The sequence below is a fragment of the Marmota flaviventris genome, chromosome 1, assembly GCF_047511675.1.
Source record: "Marmota flaviventris isolate mMarFla1 chromosome 1, mMarFla1.hap1, whole genome shotgun sequence".
NCBI classification, from domain to species: domain Eukaryota; kingdom Metazoa; phylum Chordata; class Mammalia; order Rodentia; family Sciuridae; genus Marmota; species Marmota flaviventris.
In genome coordinates, this window is record NC_092498.1 from 8,541,098 (window position 1) to 8,560,903 (window position 19,806).

General features: G+C 41.9%; 1 protein-coding gene across 1 annotated transcript in view; it reads right to left on the reverse strand.

The window, feature by feature from the left end:
- Window positions 1-19,806, reverse strand: part of Cntnap2 (contactin associated protein 2) — a 1,323,006-nt gene that overhangs the window by 333,082 nt on the left and 970,118 nt on the right. The window contains exon 15 of the mRNA XM_071605412.1: window positions 9,461-9,588. Coding sequence (XP_071461513.1) covers window positions 9,461-9,588 — 128 coding nt within the window. The remainder of the gene's footprint in view (window positions 1-9,460; window positions 9,589-19,806) is intronic.

Consider the following 19,806-nt stretch of genomic DNA (forward strand, 5'->3'; position numbering starts at 1 on the left):
TGGGAGGACTGAGGAGCAGGGCCGATCATGCAGGGCCTTTGAGGGTGGTAGGGTGTCTGCATTTTAAGACCCATGGGGAGCCACTGGATGGTTCTAAGGCAAAAGAACTACCATCATTTGCAGCTTTGAAAACTTTCCCTGGATACCAGGTGGAAAAACAATTGTGGTTGTGAACATGACCATCTGGAAGGCTTGTGTTCTGCTTGCCGACCTTTCTGCAGCCTCCTTGAGCAGGATGTGGAGCTGCAGCTTCTTGATATCCACACAGTGCCCCAGATCATTGCTAAGCACGTGGAGGGTACTGTGTACATCTGGGTTAACCTGCGAGCATACACAGAGAAAGAGAAGGATAGGCTGAAGGGGAGAGTGAATGCTTGCTTGCTCAGTATATACCAGCGGGTGAAATGTGAGGTTTCTATGACTGAGTTTAAAAAAGAGGTAAAATCTCAATTAAAACAGCAAAACAATCTGCGTAATATTATACATCTTCCAAATTTTATGAATTTGCTCAAATTTCTCCAAAAGATGTTAAATATCTAGATCAGAGGGCAGCAAACGGTGACCCTTGGGACAAATCCAGACTGCCACCTGTTTCTGTCATTAAAAGTGCATTCGATTCCAGCCAGGCTCATTAGTTTACATATTGCCCTTGGCTACTTTTGAGTGACAGGGCTGAGTAAACAAGGACTCCACTGGCTCACAAAGCCTACAGTGTTTCCTCTTTGTCCTTTCTGGAAAGAGTGAGCTGACTTCTGATCCAGATGAGCTGTTTGTGGTGGAATGGGTTGGTGAAGACCACTACATTATTGGGATCTAAGTGCATTCCTTTGGGGTTCTCTAGGTTCTTTGAGGGAAGGTACAAGATGGCAGTGAAGAGAAGGCTATTATCCTTTTGGAGACAGCAAAGAGGAGAAAGAAGATGAGGAATCATTTGTATGGAAGGACATGGCCCCTGGGACTCAACAAATGGAGGTGAGCTTTAAACAGGTACTAGCATGACCACCTCCATGCTAGGAGGATGCAAAATGAATGGCTGCCATTTAGCCAAGAGGTTAGGCAGGGCTTCTCCAGAACAGGTTCAGAGAGGAGGGTAAGAGGAGCAGACAGGAGAACACAGAGCAGGGAGATGGGCAGAACTTTTCTGATTTCAAACCTGCCATACTTCACACAATGAATGCTGATAACAATGATGAGGGTGGCTAGTAGTTAATGTGTACTTAGAATATGCAAGGCTGATAATTAGGCTTCATTTAAGTGACTTCAGTGATGTTGTTACAATCACATCATTGAAACTGAGGTAAGGCTGTAGGTGGGTAGTGGAAGCCTACAGAGGTGAAGGAATTTGTCCAAAGATACAAGTTGCCTGGAGGGAATTGGGATTTGGAACTAAGGGTGATACAACACATAGCCGTGCACCTTTGTTACACTAGGTGTGGTCCAAGGCCAGCTGCAGGAGCTCTTTATAGCATTTCAAGTTTCTGCCTAAATCAGAATCTGCATTTGACAACATCCCAAGTAACTTCTAAGAACTCTAAAGTTTGTACAGGGCTGGTCTATAAGGTCTCCAAACTTTATTCTCAAACTCACACGAGGAATCCAAACTTCCATCCTCACTCCCTACACTTTGTTAAATTTTTTACCCTCATTAAAGTGGAAACTGGTAAATAATTAGGGTCTTGTCCCGTTTTCCTAAGTCAAAGCTCTTAGGTTGAATTGATTCTAGGAGCACGGATCCTTCGGTGAGTTATAATCTGTGTCAACTAGTGTTTTTCTCAATTCCAAGTGTGTTCCACACTAGGAAGTTTTGGAACCAAGAGACAAAACCTTATTCTCTTCTGCAAATAGTGAGACAGATCCCTTGGTTTGGGTTTCATGGAGGAACCCACCTATGGCGATTCAATTTCCAAAAAATCTTTACTTTGGTGTTTGGAATAGTGACTTCTGCAGAGAGTGCCAAATTCATTGAGGGACAGTGCCAAGTTCAGGAAGGGACAGTGCCCAGGGAGAGGACAAGCAGCCTCAGCCATTCAAACCTGCAGACTCCAGCCTGGACATCTGTCCCTCTCACACTGACTCCCTCCTCTTTGGGATGTGACTAATCCAAATACAAATAGTATCTGAAAGAACAGGTGAGAAAGCCAGTCACACACATACAGAACACTACACACAAGTAAAATGGAAACACCCTTAAAAATATTCCCATTTCAACAGTAAATTTGTAGCTGAAGTTGAACGGCCAGATCATCTTAAAGAGCTGATTCCTCCCCAGGGTAATATCCATTTCTTCTAATTGTTTAAAGTCACTCACTGTGAGTGTGGAAGACAAAAGAGAAGGCTCCCTTCTCCTGGGACAAAGTTGCTGCCTTTGTAATTAGAACAGATCCCAGAGATGCCCAGATGCTCCATCTTTTTAGTGGGAATCAGTCTAGGCTGTGATCCCTAAAATTTCACTTTCTGCTGGTTCCTAGAGCCTTTACTGCTCCTTAGTTGTCAGGTGCCCAGGGCAGCAGCAGGTGCCCAGGGACATTAAGGGAAAATGGAGGGTAAAGATTTTATACATCACTCCAGGTTTCCCTCTGCCTTCCATTATCAGCCAAAAACAAACAAACAACGACAACAAAAAAACTACTCGGGCTGGAAGTAAAAGAAAAGTAAAAGACAAAGCAGCAGCCTCAACTTTCAGCTCCCAACACCCATGGTTTTCTATCAAGTTTGCAGATGGCGGAGCTCGCAGTGGGTAAGATCAGGGACTCTGGCGCCACATTTTCACATCACTCAGCTGGTGATAGACAGGGATCCAAGGTCAGAGTGCTGGTCTCAGCATTCATCTTTGTCCAGGGAATTACTAAAGACGCAAGGTTTTGTCAAATTGTCTATCCACGTGGCTTTCAATGAACCAGCTCTGAGATTGTGGGCTGGGCGTCTTTTAACCTCAGGAGAACAGATCCTCATTGTAAGATGAGAAGTCTGCACTGTTGATCTCTGAGACTTCTCCACCCTGAGGAAGCTGGGCTTTGTTCTCGATTTGAGCTGTCCTTGAGGCAAGTGGGCACAACTCCGTTTTATGAGAAGAAGTGGGGAAAGGAAAAAATATTGGAGTATCTCTTCAGAACATAGTTGTGGATAGTGATCAAGCTTTATCTATTCTGGGTGGTGTGCTATTGCTCCATTGTGATCATTCTGAGCAGATCACGATGATGTAACAGTCACACAGGTGAAGAGAAGCCCAAGCCCAAGTAAACAGGACTTAGTTCATGGCCAGGGCAGGGATGGAGCAGGCAGGAGGGGGTCCTCTGTGCTGATAACACAAGCCTCCCCACCCTGCACACTGTCCAGAGAGACTTCTCTTTCCTGGGCGGGGCTAAAGTAGTGCCAACTTTTCACAGCGAAGATAGGGAAGCAAAGTGAGCCACAGTCAGAGTCAACTACACAGGGAAAGTGGCAGAAAGGTCAGGGCAGAAGCAAGAGCTGCACCCAAAGAGGGAGGAGAGGATCTTAGGAAAGCAGGCTCCACCATCCAGATGGCACAGAGGAAGTGGCTTTACCCACACCCAACTGTACAACCCTCCCAGAAATCAAGAAAACAGAGGCGACTATTAAATTTCCCACATAGGCAAATTGGCACGACAGTGCTTTAACCCTTACCTCGTTACAAGTGACCTGTAGCAATCTGATGTTAACAAGTTTGTTATTTTTCTATTGTTTTATCTCCCTGTCTCCGTATTATAAGGAAGGTGACTTTGAGATGACTGGTCTACTTTTTTTTTTGTTTTTTTCCAGTTCCTTCCTGTCTGTAAAACCAAGCTCCTGTGCTCAGCCATTTGGATTGCAGACTCTATTTTTGAGGGGAATAAAGTGTTGCCTGATTCTAGAAGCAATTAGGATCTTTAAGCTAAATTACTGCAATTCCCCGCACTGTTAGGGGAGGCGGAATCTATGCAATAGGGGAAAGGAGCAATCCTTTTAGGACCTGTCAGGAGGTGTGCAGAATGAAGCTGTGGCTTCCTTCCACCATGAATATGACAAGGAGGAGACTTTGTCAGGTCTCCTTTATTCCTTCCACTTCCAGAACTAGCTTCAAATTCAGATAGTGTTGGAAGACACAGGTTGGCAGACACAAAACAAGTCCCTACCATTTCTTTCCGCAGTCACATGGGAAATCTGCACTTCCCTGCCACCCTTGCAGTTAGACTGGATCCCTGTGAATTTTGCACAGTGGATGTTGGGCAGAAGTGAGTTAAGCCACTTATAAGTCAGCCCTTAAAGATACTCCTGTGGTCCCCCTGCCCCAGTTCTCTTCACCCATACATTGTCAACTCTGGGGCTCCATGTTCTGGAGGGTAGACCTGCAGGAGGAAGGGGAGAGGGGCTACTATATCCACATGGGACCCCCTCCATTCCCCACACTTCCCACGCTGCCTTTGCCCAGAGAGGCATTCTTCATCATTCATGTGTTAGAATTTATGATCCAGTGAGACTGGTCAGTATCACCTAACCCAGGGTGCCCATCTGCTGGGAGGGGACTGGGGCTTTCTTACAGAGGATGAAGTGGGTGCAGGATAGTCTGGGAAAATGCAGTGTGGGGAGGAGCCATGGGGGGCTTGAGTTGGGTGCTGCTGGTGGGATCTATCTAGGCAGGGGCAGGAGAGCATCCCAGGCACATGTGAAGCTAGCAAGAAATGATTACAAGGGTTTGTATGAAAGAGATGATCTTAAGATAATTTACCCCTCTTGGCCAATGTTTAGATATGTCAACCCCCAAAGAGCATAAGAGGCATATTTCCCCTCTCCGGCTCCAATCCTAATATCCAGGGGAGCAGAAATGAGGGCTCTGGAAGGAACCTTCCAGCTCCACCCAAGAACCCTGTTTCTGCCTCCTTGTCAGCCCACAGGGACAAAGCCTCCAGCTCTCCAGCTCCCAGGACATGGGGAGATTCCAGGGAGGAGGCGACAGGACATGCTTGCTTTAGAGCCTGCCCTAGGCCCTTTCCTTGCCTTGTCTCTTGGAAGCCTGAGCAGGAAAGTGGCAAAGAGGGAAGCTTCCCACCCTTCTCTGCACCAGGAAGCTGCCTCCTCTTCACAGTAAAAACTGTCCCCATGCCCCACTGAGCCGTTTCCTGTCCCTCTGTTTGTCTACTCCTTTTCTGCTGCCCCAACGTTTGGCAAAGAGCCCGGACACAGAGTTGTGTGGCCTGTGTGCCTTTGTGGCATATTAACTGAGAGCTAGACCCACGTGCTCCCCTGTGGAAATATTTCAACTCTGGAAAAACAAGTAGACCCATGCGCTGTGCTGCCTCGTGGTAAGGGAATGGCAGCATACAGTCCTGGTTTGTCAAAATCTTGCATTAGAGAGACTTGGGCCTTACTATTACTCTGGAGTGTGTGATTACTTTCCCAAGGAACCAGTGTCCACTGTCCTTGGGATGCAACTCCATCACCGGCTTCCTTGCTCTCCTGCTGCATGTTGCCCAGGCCTGCCGTGCTCCTGAACTGCGTCTGCTGCCTGCCTTTCCTTTTCTTGTTTGCCTCTGAGCCACCTCTGCAGCTTTAAGAAATTGAGTTTTCATCTGAGACCCCCAGCGTGACTCAAGTGAGGGTTCTGCCAGTCAGCTCTTGCAGCCAGAGCCAGTTGGTTTCTGGCATGGACTCAGGAGCAGTCCTTGAGCAACACATTTTCCAAAATTGTTTCTATCTGGGTTTATTGAAGACACTTGCTTTTGTAGCAAACTTGCTCCTAATTAATTGTTTCAAGTCTCTGCATCCCCAGAGGAGATATGGTAAATCTTTACCTTGCATGGCTGAGAATAAAACAATTAACTAGCAAATACTATATTCCTACAATTAGGTGTAGTCACCATATATAGTATGAATAAGATTTCTACCTCCCCAAACTGAAATCTATTCCATCCAAGTTTCCCAGCCACCTCCAAGAAAGATCACATGTATAAATTTGAAAACAATGTCTATGCTGTTACTGGGTTTTGATCTTCTAAATGGCTCCTTTGTTTCTTCCTAGGTGAGCAGATATGGTTTGGGAGGGGGATTGGTAACTCCTCTGCACTTTGTATCTCAGCAAACCATCCATCACCAGTCACACTTGCAGTTTCATTTAGATTTGAGGTTTCCATTTGGATGTGTTTTGGGGAAAAAAAAAATCATACAGGCATAAGCGTTTCGCAGAGCTATATAGGAAATGCAGCATCCCTGGGTGGAACTCACTGATTTTCTTTAGCATTTTGATTATATGGGTCTATGAGTTCAGAGGAATCAAAGTGAAAATGAAACTCAGCAGGCACAGGAAATCAACCGAAACCACGGAAACGGCTGGGCAGAGCCAGGGCAGTGGTTTCGTCCTCCAAAACTAGAGCTGAAGCCTAATTCAGAAGACATTGAGGTGAGGGCTGTCACTACCCAGCTCCTCAGAGACAGAGACATTTATAACAATGGAATTGTTTTTTTCTGAACTGTAGCTCCCAACACACTTCAATAATGGACACAAAGTAAGTTAATCTCTTTAAACAGGATAAATGCCCTGCACTTCTTAGATCACACGAATTGAATTCCCCAGCATCCAGGCTATGTTTGGAAATGACGTGGTAGATGGGGCTCAGGGTGAGACAAGACCCAAGTGGCATATTTTGAAGACATTTTAATTTAATTGCCCATTGATGGAGGAAAGAGAATGAAGTTAGAAAAACAATGCTGACCTTGTGTTTCTATCCTCTGCTCCATCTGTCCTCCAGGAGCCTGAGAGGGCGCTCAGGAATTTGCTGAGTAAATGCCGTTTTCAAAGCAGTATTTTGTTCATTTGTACAACAGAAGCTCTAGTGTTTGCTTAGCCCACCTCTCACGGGACGGTGGGAGTTCAAGGAGATCAGGCACATACAAGAACTGGAACCGTGTTGGCGTGGAACACTTCATTACCACACCCGAGTGAGAACACCCTTAAAGGGACTGTGGGCCAGGAATGACTGACTCCCACCTGAAGGTCAAGTTCAAGGTTCAGTCCATGTTCTCAGTTGCCTGGGAAAAAGGGTGATCTGGCCTCTTACAAACACAAAAGTATTGCACAGAATCACCATTTAATATTGACCTTGGTTTTGTTTCCACAAAGCATCAGGTAAAACATGATTGAAAAAGAGTCTTTGAAGCAACATTCCCTATAAACTAAGATCATAAGGTCCATGAGTCCATGAATGAAGTCGCATTTGGCTTTATAATGGGACCTAATCACATTTCCAATAGAAATACAAAGGAACATTGACCATGATGCTTTTTAATTATAAAGTCTACCTGAAATACAACTTCGGTCATTCCTTTACTGAGCAACTGTTGTAATTATTTTATATCAGAGAATCTAATAAGTTATAAACTATTATTTTAGGTTTTCCAATATTCTTTCACGTGCATTTTCTCAAACTTTTTGTTCTTTGTTTTTTTTTTTTTTTTTGGGTGGTACCAGGGACTGACCCAGGGCTTCATACTTAGGCAAGAGTTCAAGTGCACTGAGCTCCATCCCAGCCTTTTTCTATTTTTTAAATTTTGAGACAGGATCTCACCAAGTTGCCTCCTGTCCTGGCCTCCTGAGTCACTGGGATTACAAGTGTGCGCTGCCATGCCCCGCTCAAACATGGCTGGAACTTCTTTCTCTTATTCCCAGAGTACCCAACAGGTGCTGAACAAATAACAGGCCCATAATTAATTCTTCCCGAGGACTATTTGTTGTTTAGGAGAAAACAACCTAATATTAACTGTAAACTATATATTCTAGCTTATCCTATTATATGTTGCTAGAACGTTCTCCTTAAGAATAGTAATAAAGGTTTGCAGAAGTGGGATTTTCATAAGTATATTAAGCTTATCAATTATTTAACGGAAGCCCTTTCTCTAATTTAAATCTAAATTCAGAATGAGAATTGATAAGCCAGAAATATTTTATCTTTATATGCTAATAGGTAATTATAACACAACAAAATTGATTTTCATTCTACAAAACATGAGAGCCTGTCTAATTTTAGAGAGCATTACAGTTTGTCTCTCAGCATACGTGTTTAAAAATGCATATTGATTATTATTTTATGTCAGTGTCTTTTTCTTAAACAGTCGAAATTAAATTTCTTACTGTGCGGTTCTACTAAGCCTGACTAGACAAATGAAATAATATTGTTCAATAAAGGCATGATAAAGATCTTTTGACCAGTTTCAATTTTACATGTAACATTTTCATTTTCTCAATGTAAGAAGAGAAAAATCAGTACCAACTCCATCTCTCTTTTGTATTAGGACATTCCTCTGCTTTAATTGCTGACAGCCTCGATTTACTAAGTAGTAAACTGTGAAGCATGCCTCATTACATTCCTTAGGACACCTTTTTGAGTGGATGCAATTATTTATTATCGAGTAGGTCTAATTCTCCGTTGATTTACGCAAGTAGTAAAAATATTCCATCTCACATAATGCTTTGCTAGGAGGAATACAAACCCAGGCATTAAAATCTTTATGGCCTCCCCAGGAGGCGTCGGCATGCAGGTGGTATTCTCATTACCATGGCGGGGAAGGTGGAGAGGCCTCCCGGAAATCTCTGGGTAGGCCAGTTACTCAGAGAGCAGAATCTAGGACTCTCCGTGGCTGGCGCAGGATCACAAAAGCATAGAACTCTCCAGAGAGTTACCCAAACCACATGTGCAGAAAAGAGAGGGAGAACGATACCCAGGATGCTCGTTGCAGAATCCCCATGGCAACCTGTCGCTGTTTCCCTGTCACCGCACATAAAGCACACAGAAGGGCATCAAACAACATAAAATCCTAATGGTGCCCTTAATTAGGTGGGTCCTCATTCTCACTCCCTTACCTCCCGCTGTCCAAGCCAGCAGCCCCCAATTCCCCTCTGTGGCGCCTAATCCTGAAAGCAAGATGTAGCCGCAGAAACAATCTTTGGCTTTCAAGGGACCATCAAGCTTTGATGATGATGAAGTTTGATAGCAATAATGTCAAACTTTATATGGCCATAATCCAAGTTTACAATGATACATTAAACCATAATGCTACTATTTATATCACCATAAACCCAGTTTATGGTGATATAAATAGTCACGCTAATGGCATTAACAGCAGCACTCAGTGGGATCCCAGCTGTTGAGTGCCGCTTTTATGCTATTAGCATTACTATTTATATTACCATAAACTTAGGTAGTCAAACTTGTTACATATGAATATGAAAGGAAGATGGATAGCCACATCTTGTGCCCAAATCTAGGCTCCTGTACTGGAGACTTACGGCCTGTCGCCCTCTTCTACAAACACAGGTCTGTTTAGCTCTCTGTTGCTTCTGCTTGTGTTTCATGATGGTCCAGTGGGACCCATGGAAGAGAAACCATTTTCTAGCATCCTTCAAGGAGCCCAGAAAGACGATTTACACGTGCTAGGAAAATTACAAGCCACAGCCACTGAGAAAACTTACTGTCTCCTTGGCAGCGCAGGGGACCCACACTCAGTTTGGCTTCTGAGCCTTGCCGGTCGGTATCTCCAACCACCACCTGGCTCACAGGCAGGTGGTCTTTGTAGGATAAGAAGCCGGCATCCTTCCTCCTGAATCACAGGGAAAGACAGAAAAGGATGAGGAGGCTGAGTTAGAAACGTGTCTTGTCTGATCATTGCTTATGGTGTCTAATAACTAACGGCAATCAGTCACTGTTCAGAAATTCATTGAGCAAAATCCCAGGCAGACTTGTCCTCTGCTGTCTGCTGGGACTGTCACAGTACATGGCTCAGAAGCAGTGCTGGAACCTTCGTCCTCTAGAAAACACACTGATACCCTGATTTCCAGAGATTCATAACTGATACACTATTACTATTTTAGCTTAAGAGTAGACCAGAGCACGTGCAGAGCACAGAGGGCACAGGCAGAATTTCCTGTTGTTACTGAATCGAAGGTTCAGTAAAGTCACCTAAATAATATATGAAACAACCCATTTAAAAAATCCTTTGTGTCCTTAATTGCTTTGAAGCAGTTCCTTAGGGAGATTTTTGCCTGCTGTGCGTCCGCTCAGTAAAGAACATTTTGGGTGTCGTGGTCACCTCTTGTTCACTTTAACAACCGAAATAGTTAATGTGAAGGTTCTAGCAATGAGCAGGTGCTAGGAAGTATCCATTTCCATCTATAATGAGGATTGCATCTGAGATTCAAGCCCAGGCTCATGTTTACCCTATCTGGCCTTACCTGTTTTCAGGTCTCCCAACTCTACCCTCTACCCGCCCAACATAAACCAAGAGCATAGGGCTGGCAGTGAGGTACCGCTTCTAGGACAGTGCGCACAGGCCCAGGAGACGTTCCTGGTGGATGGAGGTGAGTTATGCGCAGCACTGTGTTTTTGGTCTTGTTCAGCAGATTCACCTAACTGGGGCCCACCCAGCTTTTCTGCTGCTGTGGCTAGGGATTCCCTCTCTCATTTGGGGCTCGACGACCGAAAGGCACAGAACAGTTTGAAATCGTGCAGCAAAGTTCCCCTTTTATATGATAGTTTGCATTGTTCAATGTGTGAACATAAATAACAGCTATGAACTCTGATTTTGAATAATCCAAGAATGAGAGACACAGCTCAATAATCAGGCTAAAGATTTGCCATTCACATCTCTAGGCATAGTGCAGGGAATTGGAAGGAGCCAACCTGTGAAATTGCCCTGAAGAAACTCAGCCCTAAGGAGTGGCTACTTGTCCTCTGACCTAGAATGTCAGCAAACACAGGCTCCCTCTTGTGTCAGGCCTCAAGATACCCAGGAAGGAGGAGGCACTGGAACTTAGTTAATGGGCCTCAAATATATATATATATATATATATATATATATATATATATATATATATATATATATATATATATATATAATATGTATATATATATTACACTGCTTTAATTATTTCACTATTTTCAAGTTTCCATAATAAAATTTTTCTAAAAAATTGTTTATCAAATATGAACTAACATCATCTAGACCAGTCCTGTGCTTATTATCGACACTGTGGCTACCAATGACCATGTTGTAAATATGTGAATGGAAGTTGTATGTATTAAAATCATGTCAAAGGGGCTGGGGCTGTGGCTCAGTGGTAAAGTGCTCACCTAGCATGCGTGAGGCACTGGGTTCGATCCCCTGCACCACATTAAAAAAAAAATTACAAAAAACAAAACAAAATAAAGGTATTATGTCCATCTACAACTAAAAAATATTTTTAAAAATCATGTCAAAGAGGAAGCAAAGGCTTTGATATTAATTTTGTTATCTAGTGTTCTTTAAAGGAATGAGAAATGAAGTCTCCTTCAACCACACACTGAAATATGACAATCAAGTGGAAACCACGTATTGTATTCCCATGGGACATGGGGCAGAGATCCTTTAGGAGATGTCTGTCACTTAGAATTGCATGACTCTAAATCAGGGCTCTGCAAATAAGTCCTGGAAACCAAATTCCTTGTTCCCTGCTTTCTTTCGTATGTCCAAGAAGTTAAGATTGATTTTTATGTTTTTAAATGGTTATTAAAAAAAGAAGATATTTAGTGACATGAAAATGATATAAAATTCGTTGTTAGTATCCATAATAGAGTTTTATTGAAAGAAAGCCATTTTTTAAAAATAATGTTGTTCATGGCTGCATGCTATAACTTGAGATTTGAAGTGACAGAGACCATCTGGCCCTAAGGGCTTAGACTGGTCACAAGGGCTTCAAATGTTTATTGTTTAGCCTTTCACAGGAAAAAGAAATCTGCAGATTTCTGCTTAAATCATCTTTATGTACAATTCCTCCAGAAATTTATTGGGTAAATATCCTACTGACAATCACGGGCAGCAGGTGTGGCCTAACTCAGGTGTCCAGGGTATAATAGACAAGGAAAGGGGCAAAGGAGGGCGGGGGTAGATGCACTGAGAATAAATGAGAGGAACATCTCAACCTCAATTTACATAAAAGAACTAAACTTAATTAATAATTGACTTTTTGATTGAACTTGCTCTGTCCTGCATCAGTTTGGTTGAGCAGATATGCCTCCTGTTGGGAAGGGTGGGCTCTGCAGCTGCGGGCACTCTCACTGTTCAGCTACCCTCGTATGCAAGATTGCATGGGGACTTTTATAAAAACATGATTCTGAGTGGGAATGTCCTCATGAAATTCTGTAATAAAATGCATAATGCTCACGAAAATCTGGACAGTACAGTGGGACCAATTTTTATATACACCTCCACATAAATGTCACATGTGGTTCATGGATACACCAGTGTAATCATGCCTCAGATACAGGTCAGGAACACTTCCAGCACCCCAGAAGCACCTCTTCTCTCCTCTCCCTACAGTCAAGACATGGATAACTACCATTTTATTAAAAATATTTTAAAATTTTCAAATAATTAAAAAAATTGAATAAGAGATTAAATTATATTAATAAAAATTTGAAAAATGAAAATGAGCACGTTCCTATTGTGATTGCTTGTCTCCAGTGTTTGCCGATGGTGAATAATGCTGCCAAGAACTTCCTCGTAAGCGTGTTACTTATTAGCATTTACCTATGTTAGACATTTACCCAAAATTAGAAATGCTGGGTCAAAAAGTATGTTTAGCTTTAGTGGATAATTTTGAGCACCTTTCCCAAGAGTTTGTACCAGTTGTACCAATTGTACAATTCCTCCTGCAGCATCTGAGAAGTCAGGGTGCACTAGGTGTGGGCCAGTGCTTGGCTCTGTTGTTTTTTTGTGATGAGTGAGAAAGTAACTGCCTTATAGGGAAACATGGGCTAAGGTAAGAGTATTTTAAAAATAAACCTTTTGAAATATTCCAATCACTGTTGCCAATATTTGTATGTGTTTAACCTAATAAGAAATCATATACTTTCATAATTGGGAATTTAAAATCTTCATAATAATTCTATAAATGAGTTTGGACTTATTTTTTGATGCAAAAACTGTATTAATCAATTATTTTTCTATAAAAAGTGATGAGCGTCAGGGATAATAGAAACTGATAAGCCACATTTTTGTCCATACAATCAATTTCGTATTATTGGTCACTAATACTGAAAATTAAAATCTTGATTTGCTAATTACACTTAGTAATATATATTACCCCACATTTCACTGATAACAGAATGATAATTAGAGCATTTATTTTGATCCCAGTCACCAGTGCATAAGTGGTACAGCATAGATTCTATTCTAAACTATCTGGATCACATTCTAGGACTTTCTAAGGAGGAAATTTTCAGAATAAAATAAGAAATCACTGCGTCAGTTAGAAGCATTTTCTCTTAGTTCTCATTTAGATGAGGTGAGAAGGTGATTTTGAAATTGCACTTAGCTAGTCTGAAACGTTGATGCTTCACTTAAGTCCCAAGATAAAGGATGTCTGCAGTCTGACTTGCCCTTGACCTCCTCCATCTCCACACTGAGCAAATGAGCCCCCCAGAGCTACCTAATCAACCACCCAAGTTTTAACAGAGTGCAGCACGGGTAATAGTTATAGCCCTCTGATAGCCCTTACCTAATTGGGGAAGAAAAAGAAAAGAGGTGTATGAAATTCACAAAGCAGTGGGGGCTCACATTGGTTGTGGAGACACACTCATAGATGCCAATAAATTAGTTTGACAAAAGTTCCTGACGTGATTCTTCAGCACAACCCACTTCCACGTGACCTCAGATCTGGATAGGAACCCTCCAAAGTATCCACCTGATGTCCATCTTAGGACCCAGTGTGAATTTTTTGTTTTTAGTAAGCAAAACTAGACCTTTGATGTTATGCTCTTTGGAGATTGAGGTCAATCTAATTTAGGAGATACTCAGTAAACCAGTTATCATGTTAGCATAATGAGCTAATCACATCTGACAGGACGCCTGCACATTAGGAACACCCTGTCATCCGTTTCCAATAGGCTCTGAACTCGGGCTCTCCCGGGGCCCTCAGCACTGGGCTGAAGAGGAGCTCGATCCCACAGATTTTGCACCTTTCATCTGGCATTGCCTTTTGCTTTTCTGAGAAATTCCCTCTTCTGTTTTTCCTCTGCCTGCTGGGAAAGCAGACCAGCCTCTAGGCAGCTCGGTCTTACTCTTAGCTCAGTGAAAAGAAAAGCATTTAAACAATTTAAGAATAACTGTCTGGAGCTGCTACAATTGTGAGCCTGCTTATCTTCCAGATGATGTGAAAGTCCCCCTAGGAGTGTGTCTCACAATCCCATCAGAGGACTCCTTTGTGGAGTCTTTATAGTTCCCCGATACTACTGCATCACCTCAGCTAGAAATTTCTGGAAAGAACCCAGGGAATAAAAGTTTTAGCTACAGAAAGTGTCTCACACAAAAAAAGTAGAAATGTGAAATAAACAAATGAGAAGACACTTAACATTATTAGTCACTAGGAAAATTGGTTTGAAACTATACTGAGCCGGGTGTGATGGCACGTGCCTGTAATCCCAGCGGCTCGGAAGGCTGAGGCAGAAGGATCGAGAGTTCAAAACCATCCTCAGCAAAAGCAAGATGCTAAGCAATTCAGTGAGACCTTGTCTCTAAATAAAATACAAATTAGGGCTGGGGATGTGGCTCAGTGGTTGAGTGCCCCTGAGTTCAACCCCTGGTTCTATCCACCTCCCACCCCACTGAAAAAAAAAACAACAACCCCAAACTACACTGAGATGGCATTTCCCACCTACCAGGATAGCCACAGTTAAGAAGACAGACAATGACACTGATTGACAAGGATTTGGAGATTCATCATACATTGTAGGTACACTTTTGAAAGCATTTTGCCAGATTCTTATAAAGTCAAACATAGATTTACCATGTACCCAATAATTCCACCCTGTGCATTTACATAGGAAATGAAAACATATGTCCACATGAAGACTTTTAGGTAGGATATGAGGATGGGGGGGATAGAGATAAATGTTTGTTAAAATTTTAAACTGATTTTAAGGAGATGTTTACAGCAGCTTTATTTATATTAGCCCCCAAATGAAAACAACCCAAATTTCCATAAACAAATGAATGGATATAAGAAATGTGGCATGTCCATATAATGGAATATTACTCATTAATGCAAAGTAGTGAGACATGGATCACACGACATGAATAAACCTCAACAAACTATAGTAAGTGACAGAAACCATCCACAGAAGACAATATATTCTATAATTCCACCTAAATAAAATGCCCAGAAAAGGAAAATCTATAGAAGAAGCAAGTAGATTAGAGGTCACCTGGATCTGGGGCTAGAAACAGATGAGTGGTAAAGAGGAATCTTACCTGAGGACCCTCCACAATATTTGCACAATGTAATAGGAGTCATGGGAATGTCCCAACTCTGTATTGTGGTGATTTATTGCACAAGTCAGTAAATTTACTTAAGATCTTTGAAGCATATACTTAAATTAGATGAATATTAGGGTATATAAATCACATATCTATAAATTCTTAAAAAAAAAGAACTATAGATAGTTGCAAATGCCAGCCTAGCAATGGGAAATACATTTCTTCAAGACAACTCCCTGTTTTGAACACTTTACCCTGTTTTAAAAGTTTTGTAAGAATATGAAGAATATGCACATATTCCACTGGCCCTGTCTCCTAGGTCAGATCTCATAACACCTCTTTTTTTTTGGGGGGGGGCAGGTACCAGGGATTGAATTCAGGGTCCCTTGGCCACTGAACCACATCCCCAGCCCTTTTATAAAATTTTTATTTCTTTTGAATTTTATTTAGAGACAGGGTCTCACTGAGTTGTTTAGCACCTTGCTTTTGCTGAGGCTGGCTTTGAACTCACGCTCCTCCTGCCTCAGCCTCCTGAGCCTCTGGGAATACTGCTGTGTGCTATCACGCCTGGCTGGAACACCTCTTTTAGAACACCCTCATTTAGTCTGTTCTCTTCACCCTGACTTCTATAAACATTCTTTCTTTTTAAAAAGATTATTTTTAATTAACATAAAAATTTAACAAGTTAAAATTTCAAAATAGCATAAAATGTTTTATCCATTTTATCTATGCTCTAGTCTCTTTTCCAGTGTTCATTTAGAATTTGTCACTTACCCCAACCTGTAACACCCGTCACAGTCCCAAACTAGCTTCAAAATGAGGGACTAGACCTCATTCAAACCAGACATCCTTGGGGCTCCAGAACATGATTAATGGTCACTTCTGTTCAATGGTCACTATTTGCACTTATAATATCCTTCAAAAGCCAACACTTTTGGTACCAAATCTTTACCTCAAGGAGTTCCTACACTCTCTGGAAATGTTATGTCCCAACAGTTAACAGATTATTTGGATTCCCAAATAATCATTCAGGAACATATTTATTACACAAAGTGAGACAGACTCTACCCAGGAACGAGAGGCCACTCCATGGTATAATAACAAACTCTATATGAGTGCTTAAAAGTTTATGTCTAATGTTATCTAAAAAAGTGCAGGAAACCTATACACTGGAGTCAATACTCATTCTAGTTTAATATTTTTTAAAGTAAATGAGAGTTTTTACTTTATTGTCTCCAACTTAATCTTTCTGTATCTTCTCTGCTCTGGGGATGTGAACAGCCACCTTTCTCTTAAAAAGGAATGCGTCCACTCTTCTGTTGTGGTCCTATTAAAATCTCTCCTAGGAAATACTGTGACAAAACATTTTTTTCCATGCCTTTTTAGTAGAAGCAATGCCTTTAGGAGCATGCTCAACAGAGCTAGGGCAGACTATTGTTTTAGACTAGGCTCCTGTCCTGGGCCCCAGCAGTTCAGACTAAACCAACATGGAGTCACTTGTGCTAAGTGCCACGTGATAAAATGCAACCTCAACACACACCATTTTTCCAAATCACTGGAGATTCAAAGCAGCTAATCTGAACTGGCCATGGACCTGAGCCAGCATGCTAAGAAGTCCGCTGTTTTAACCTTGTAAAGAAAGTAACTTTGACACAACTAGCCCACACTCTGATCTCTGTTTCTGCTTTCTTCAGCCCTTTTCTGTCTATAAAGTCAACTTGCTCTGCTCAGTTCATCAGTGTGTCCATTGTGTCCAAAGAATGAGGTGTGGCCTAAACCCAGAATTGATAATAAAAAAAACTAGTTAGATCTGAAGCAGACCAGAGACCCTCACTTAGAAGACCCTTACCATAATTAAGCAGAAACCCCCACCGTATTTGTAACAAATAAGTTTCTCTTCTTGTCAGAAAGGTTTTTACACAGCATATCAGCAAAAACGTCTGCAGAAGGCATTGTGGTTTGTAGCTTCCTCGTTTTTGTAAATGCCAGGTTTGCAGAAAAACAAAACAAAACACAACCTTGTAATACCTCTGTCTCACCTGAAAAAATGCAACAAAATGTACTTGTCATGTAAACCTTCAAACCCCTCCTCCCACAGGGTAAAAAAAAATATACTGGTGTTACAGGTTGGGGTAAGTGAAAAATTCTAAAGGAACTTCCAGACTCAAGGTCCAGAGAATTTTAGGCAATTGCCCCTCTGGACCCTGCAGCCAGTCAATCTGCTTCCTGAAAATTCCCTGGTGTCCAGCCTCATCTGTCTACATTAGACCCTTAAATTAAGTTTGCAATAATTTTGGACAAGACAAAGGGCTACTCCTATAAATGAGATCTCCATGAATGGTGGAGGCTGTAGTGGGGAGAGAAAGGAATGTTCTCCGGGATGATTAGGTGGAGGTGGCTGCATTCTTAAAAGGGAAGCCCCCCAAGCCAACCATGATGTGGGTTTGCATTTCCTCTATGTACAAAAATCATGTCTACCTGTAGTCCAGGGCTGTGTTCATAGAACACACAAGGCAGTCACAGCATCACTCCACCATCAGAGGGTGAAGTAAACAGCAAAGCTGTCTAAAACACAATAAAGAACTTTCTAGATACTTCCAGTGGTGTCCTCAGTCACCACTGACTATTGAGCCTTCCTTAGGGCTACAAGATAGTGTTCCCTACAAAGCAATTAGAGTAATTAAGAAAACAACCTTCATGATTAGATCTTCAGAATCCATGCCTGTGTCCCCTATGAAATGAAGGTAATTACAGATTCAATTACTCCTTTTCAGTGGGAATAGCTCAGGCCTTTTATAAATGCTAGACAATTCTCTGTTCAGGTTAGACTGTCTTAGAAAGCCATTGTAATCATTTGGAGATTTTATGCAAAATACTGTTCTTTGATTTGCCTTTCTGGAATGCAAGTTCCCTGAGGGCAGATGTATTATTTCGTGAAACTTTATAAAATAAACACAAGTGGCTGGCTCTGCATGGTTCTTGATGATTAAATAAATACAGGAATAAACACACATGCCAGTTAATGAGGCTACCTATTAATGATGAGAGATGGAAAGTAGCCCTGTCTCATAGTGGAGTTTCTTGAAAGCCCTTGAAACACTTTGATTATTCTTTCTCTGTAATTGAGATTTTATTTACTTTTTCTTTAGAAAGTAATATTTAATTGGGAGTTTCATAAATCACTAATGTAGCAAAACAACATAAGACTTAGATGAGTCTTTAAGACTCTGTGTCTATATAAAGGTAAATTGGCTAATTTATCTGAGCAATTTTTTTTTTACATAGATGTGCTATGATATGGTTCTTTGATTCGGCTTTTGTGTATGTGTATTTAACTCTAGAGCAGAAAGTTGTGATTGAACAAATTTGACATCCTTCTATATGTGGCATAAACCACTTTGGGTGTCAGGTCTATTTGTTATGGAGTGGGGTCACTGATGGTATGGGCCCTTTGAAGGTAGGACTTTAGGGTCCTACAGAGTCGCCCAGAAGCCATTAGAGCAGTATCCAGCATGTGCTTGGAGAGATGATGTAGTTATTAGCTAGATCCAGAGGTAACAGAGTAGGAATAGAACAAGCCCTGGTTTTAGGTACTCAACTGGTTAGTAGCTAAGCTAGGAAAAACAGACCAAATCTCCAATGCTCTAAAGTTAAAGAGGAGTAGATATATTTACGTTTCTCAAGTTCTGCTAAAATAATTACAGTCATTACTTTAAATAATATGGAAATCTATTATGTTTATGTACAGGAAAATTATCTCCCTGGATGAAAAATTAATTTGGATCACCAACATTTTCCTTTGACTATGTACATTCATACTCTCCCCAGGCAAGTGATCCTTGTTTTGGTGAATCATGGCTCCGAGATGCATGAGTAACGTGAGGGTCCCTTGATGTGCAGTTTCCTTGCTATTTCTATGTATTTTTGTTTCTAGCGATTAATGGCCAACTCCCAGCATCTCAGAAGTAGTCAATGGGAAAATATTTTTTTTAGGTTAGCTAAGTCCATTTTTGAAAATTAGGGTGAGTAGCTGGGCTCTTCTGAGTGTGTTTTAAGCTTTGTTTCTAACTAAAACACCAATGCAGGAATTGGAATGACACACACACACCTGTCCCTTTCTGGCTTTTCCTGGTTTTGTGAAGTTCACCTCCCTCCTCTCTCCTGCCTGGGCGGCCCCCAGGTGGGATTCTTCAAAGGCTGCACAGCTGGCTTCATTTCACATGCTCTGCATCTTGCCCACACACAGGGCCATGCACAGAACTCTGAAGGGAGGCCATGGCCCACACCTCTGTGTGCCTTCACCTGGACACTAGATGGGGGTCCTCCAGGCTCATGTGATTTGGCTGTACCTCGTGTCTTCTGGCTCCAGAAGACCTGTACTGAGCCCTCTCATGGTGGCGGAGGTGCTTGGGTGGAGCGCGTGCTCTAGGAATGGCTTCCCTCCGCCATCTGAAGAGCGTCCCTGGGTCACGCTGGCAAGCCTGGCACTCAGCGTTGAATGTGGAATGATTACATGGGAATTGAGAA